The following is a 5,480-nucleotide window of genomic DNA, read 5'->3' as shown; positions in this document are numbered from 1 at the left end:
GTGATCCGCCCGTCTCGGCCTCCCAAAGTGCTGGGATTACAGGCTTGAGCCACCGCGCCCGGCCAAAAGTTAAATTTCATAATAGAAAGTCAGTTTCTCAATTAGGTTTATCTAAGGGTAGCAGATTTTTAGCTGTATGTGAAGCAGATCAAAGTAACTGAATACTCAGAATCTAGCAATAAGGAGCAATATCACTTTGTATTGACAAGTTAAAGCAGTTTTTTTTTTTTTTTTTTTTTTTTTTTTGAGACAGAGTCTCGCTCTGTCACCCAGGCTGGAGTGCAGTGGCACTATCTCGGCTCACTGCAAGCTCCGCCTCCTGAGTTCACGCCATTCCCCTGCCTCAGCTTCCTGAGTAGCTGGGACTACAGGCATCCGCCACCATGCCCGGCTAATTTTTTTTGTATTTTTATTAGAGACAGGGTTTTACGTGTTAGCCAGGATGGTCTCGATCTCTTGACCTTGTGATCTGCCCGTCTTGGCCTCCCAAAGTGCTGGGATTACAGGCGTGCCACCGCGCCCCGCCAAAGCAGTTTTTAAAAAAATTGCTTCATCTCCTCAATCCAGTTGAATTGATATTTTTCCTAAGCATACCTGTTATGAAATTTATGTTAGTACCTTTAGAATTATATTTCTGTTTCCTAGTTTGTAATTTTTATGTGAATTAGGTAGAACTCTGAGAGAATAATCTTTCTTAGGTCTGTTATGATTGATGTCAGATTTGAAATCTGTGGATAATATGCCTTTGTTTTTTTCTAACAAGGTCATGATGTTCTATCCCCGCCCTTTTCTTTTCTTTTCTTTTCTTTTGAGATGGAGTCTTGCTGTGTTGCCCAGGCTAGAGTGCAGTGTCATAATTTCAGCTCACTGCAATCTCTGCCTCCTGGGTTCAAGCAATTTTCCTGTTTCAGCCTCCCAAGTATTTGGGACTACAGGAGCCCGCCACCATGCCTGGCTAATTTTTGTATTTTTAGTAGAGAGGGGGTTTCACCATATTGGTCAGGCTGGTCTCGAACTCCTGACCTCAGGTAATCCACCCGCCTCTGCCTCCCAAAGTGCTGGGATTACAGGCATGAACCACCGCACCCGGCCTACCCTCTCTTAATCTTTTTTTTTTTTGAGATGGATTCTTGCCCTGTTACCCAGGCTGGAGTGCAGTGGTGCGATCTCGGCTCACTGGCACCTCTGCTCCTGGTTCAAACTATTCTCTTGCCTCAGCCTCCCAAGTAGCTGGGATTACAGGTGCCTACCACCACGCCCAGCTGATTTTTGTATTTTTAGTAGAGATGGAGTTTCACCATGTTGGCAAGGCTGGTCTCGAACTCCTGACCTGATGATCCACCCGGCTCAGCCTCCAAAGTGCTGGGATTACAGGTGTGAGCCACCGCGCCTGGCCCCCTCTCTTAATCTTTTAGGGAGATTCTGGTTTTCATTCCAGGAAATACTCATTTGCCAGTGAGTTTGTGTTGCTGCCAAGTTTTCTGCTAAAATTCAAGACGATATTTATCAACTCAATAAGCACAAACGTGTTCTGTTAAATGATTTAGTACATATTATTTCACTTAAGCCCTAATATATCTATTTTCCACATAGGTAAATTATGGCAAAGTTGATATTAGTGAAGAGAGGAACTCTATTAATTACCTGTTTCTATGTCAAAGCCAGCCCCAAACTTACTGGCTTAAAAAAGACAAAACAACCAAATTTATTTTTTCTTATAGCTCTGTGGGTTGGCTGGGCAGTTTGGTAGGTCTCTGTGGGACTCAGGCTTACTAACGCGTTGAATTCAGATGATGGCTGGATGTCTGGAATGGCCCAGCTCACGTATCTGACTGCTTATGCTGGCTGTTGGCTGCAATTCCTTGGTTCTTTTCCATGTGGACTTTCATCCTCTATGAGGCTAGAGTTATGGCATGGCAATCTCAGGGCAGGGTTTTAGGATACCCAAGTCTGCTGCAAAGGCACTCGTTAAACCTCTGCTTGCTTCACTTTTGTCAATGTGATGTTGGCCCAAAACAAGTCATATGGCCAAGCTGAGGGTCAGTATGAGAGTGAGTTTAGGTGCAAGGAGTTTGTGGCAAGGGGTTTGTGGCTGATTTGGCTGTTTTTAATCTAGAGTGAAAGTTTTCCCACTCTTCTTCTAAAAACCTATTCTTTTTCTTTTGTAAATGAATTATAATCCCAAATTGGAAAATTATTGCCTGGCATCCTTACTCTGGTATGGTTGACATGGAAGTATTATATAGAAAGAAAAATCATCCATTACTATAGACATCCAAAACTAGCCAATATTGTAATTCCCATTCATATTCCCAACTAAAAGTTGTGTTGAGAGAGAAGAGGAGACATGGACAGAAACAAAGGGAAAGGGAACTAAAAGCTGTACATTGGTATCTAGAAATGAATTCTACCCTGAGAAATAATAGCACAAGAATGGTGGACAAGGTCATAGCATGTGATACAATAAAATGGTTATAGTAAAAACCATAATGATACAAAAAACACATATATTTACATGAGGCTTTGTAATTTAGAGATCATTTGCTTATGTCTTATTACCTTTATCTTCCAGGTAAGTATATAAAGTACTCAAGATAATTTTGATTCCTATTTTTCAGTTGATTAAATAAGATTCAGGGAGCTTCATTAACCTGTCCAAGGTCATAATACCGTTAGAGGAAGAACCAGGATCTAAGAATTTCTGATAACCATCCTTGCTCTCAGTCTGTGGTAAAACTTCATGCAAAGAATAAACAAGGAAATAAGTGTCAGGAAGTGAGTTTTGAAACTTTATCAAACAAAATATATTCTAAATAAAGAAATTAATGGCCTTTTTGTTTGTTGTTTGTTTTAGTAGTAATTGATAGAAATATTACATGGGATAGGATTTATTCTCTCCGTACTTCTGAACCGATGAACAGAAAATGGGAAGAAAAACTGAAGCAAATTGAAGAACGAGCATCTCATTATGAGAGGAAACCATTGTCCTCAGTGTATAGACCAAGACTATCCAAGCCAGAGGAACCACCCTCCATTTGGAGACTATTTCATCGACAAGCTCAAGCTTTTAATTTTGTTAAAAGCTGTAAAGAAGTAATTTCCTCCTCCTCCTCCTCCTCTTTGTCCTCCTCTTCCACTTCCTCCTCTTCTTTCTTCTTCTTCTTCATTATAATTTCAGTGTTTTTTTTTTTTTAAATCTATTATTTGTCTTCATTTCAGGCCATGTATTCTACCAAGACAATTTAATGGGAATCTTAATGGCATGTGATTTAGGAAAAATATCCCTGTGAATCATTTACCATTTAATTTATATTAGTAATGAAAAAGAATGACACATCCAGTGCCCATTAGATTTTAAAAATTGTAATGACATTTAAATGAAGCTTTATGCTTAGAGGGTGCGGAACCATATTTATTTCAACACATTAAGCAAGTGGGAGAAAGGAGTGTCAGCCTTTCAAAGAACATGGTGCTCAAAAATAAAAATCACTAAATCAAGCAACAGATGTGTATTTCACATTCTTTTTTTCATGGGCACTGTGGGGAATATAAAGAAATGTGAAAGAAAAGATAAGATGCATATATGATAGCAGAAATGTACTGTGAGTCTGATCACTGTTGCTGTCTAAAAGCTCCAAGTGCTGGAAGTTTTAGAAGGACCTCTCTTTCTCTAGTCAGGATATGCTTACTCAAATCTCATGAGAATGGCTTAAGAAATACCTTTCTTAATCATTTTGGGTAAACCTAATTCAAGCAGCAGCAATTAAAATACTGACAGATTCATCTGAACTTGAATTTTAAAAAGATATAGATAGGGATATGCTTGTTGAACTTGCTAATCACCAGTCTGTAAAATTTATTTCAAAAAGATTTTTATTAGGGTTAAGTAACTGAGTCCTGTGATTTTTCACTCATGAAAAGAAAAATATGCTCACCAGCTATCTTTAGCTAAGAGGAAACAAAAGAACTTGTGGATGTATTCCTCTATTAGAAGAAACTTTATGGCAGGAGGCATGAACAATTATATTTAAACCACTATCACAGTAATTAACCTTTAAAAAAATGGTTCCGGCTGGGTGTGGTGGCGCACGCCCATAATCCTAGCACTTTAGGAGGCTAAGGCAGGCAGATCACTTTGAGGTCAGGAGTTTAAGACCAGCCTGGCCAGCATGGTGAAACCTTGTCTCTACTAAAAATACAAAAAATTAATCAGGCATGGTGGTGGGCGCCTGTAATCCCAGCTCCTTGGGAGGCTGAGGCAGGAGAATTGCTTGAACCTGGGAGGCAGAGGTTGCAGTGAGTCAAGATTGTGCCACTGCACTCCAGCCTGGGTGATAGAGCAAGACTCTTGTTTCAAAACAAAAAGTCTCCTACATACATAGGGAATTTACTAATTAATTTTAGCCCAAATCATTAAAAAATAAGTTTAATTTCATAAAATAAGAAATAAAACTATCATAGGAAGTCAAATGAGTAATATTTTTAAGAGTGGTTTCTCCTTTTTTCTCTTCGGTCTGCATATTCTAATTATTTTCACCTTTTATATGAATGATTAAAAAATAGGTATAATTAGATTTTGAATGGCATAAACCTAGTGACTATTTGTCTTGTATTTAATAATACAAATGTTCAAATTACAGTTTCTGAAAACTTGAATGAAAAATTCTTTATGAACATTCAATAGCTATAGTTGAGTTTAGGTTTGCATTTTGTGAATTTTTCTGAATTCTTTTTTGATTTTATTTAGGACGTTCACGTATTTGCTTTGGAATACAAAGTAGGAGATGGACAACGTATTTACCTTGTGACAACCTATGCTGAATTTTGGTTTTACTATAAATCCAGGTAGGTAGCATGCAGCAGAACCACACATTAAGCTAGAGTTCCATTTCCTTTGCCTAGGAATTTTGGTGAAATTAGTTCAGGCTGAATTGGCCTCCACAGTTTGTGACCACACTATTAGTTGCTCCTTTACTCTTAGAATTGAAATCTGGAGTTTTCTTGTCATAGCAATGCTTGAGTATCTCACCAGGTGCTGGGAGAAAATAATCATGCACGTACACAAATATATGTGTGTACTCAAAGGGAGTTTTGAAATCTCTCTTTTGCAAACAGGTATTAAATTATACTATTAATCACAAAGGAATATGTATGTTATTTACCTAGTAATAAAGAAACATCTGCTTTATCTTGACTTTATTATTACTATTTTAAATTGTTATTAGCTTTATTTTTTATTTTTTTAAGACAGAATTTTACTCTTGTTGCACAGACTGCAGTGCAGTGCCATGATCTTGGCTCACTGCAGCCTCTGCCTCCTGAGTTGCTGGGATTACAGGTGTCTGCCACCATGTCCGGCTCATTTTTATGTTTTTAGTAGAGATAGGGTTTCACCATGTTGACCAGGCTGGTCTCTAACTCCTGACCTCAGGTAATCCACCCACCTCGGCCTCCCAAAGTGTTGGGATTACAGGTGTGAG

The 5,480-nt window shown here is 38.5% G+C and overlaps 1 protein-coding gene across 2 annotated transcripts in view; it reads left to right on the top strand.

Moving 5' to 3' along the window:
* The first annotated feature begins 2,854 nt into the window (after positions 1-2,854).
* The window catches only part of PRIMPOL (primase and polymerase (DNA-directed)), a 35,201-nt gene continuing 32,575 nt past the window's right edge, over positions 2,855-5,480 (top strand). For both annotated transcript variants that reach the window (XM_011959548.1, XM_011959547.1), the window contains exons 1-2: positions 2,855-3,093; positions 4,748-4,845. In XM_011959548.1, coding sequence (XP_011814938.1) covers positions 2,914-3,093; positions 4,748-4,845 — 278 coding nt within the window. In that variant the 5' untranslated portion in view covers positions 2,855-2,913. The remainder of the gene's footprint in view (positions 3,094-4,747; positions 4,846-5,480) is intronic.

Source organism: Colobus angolensis, unplaced genomic scaffold (genome assembly GCF_000951035.1).
Source record: "Colobus angolensis palliatus isolate OR3802 unplaced genomic scaffold, Cang.pa_1.0 Scaffold5, whole genome shotgun sequence".
Classification (NCBI taxonomy): Eukaryota; Metazoa; Chordata; class Mammalia; order Primates; family Cercopithecidae; genus Colobus; species Colobus angolensis.
Note: the sequence above shows the minus strand (reverse complement) of the source record. Positions and strands in the feature narration are given on the sequence as shown.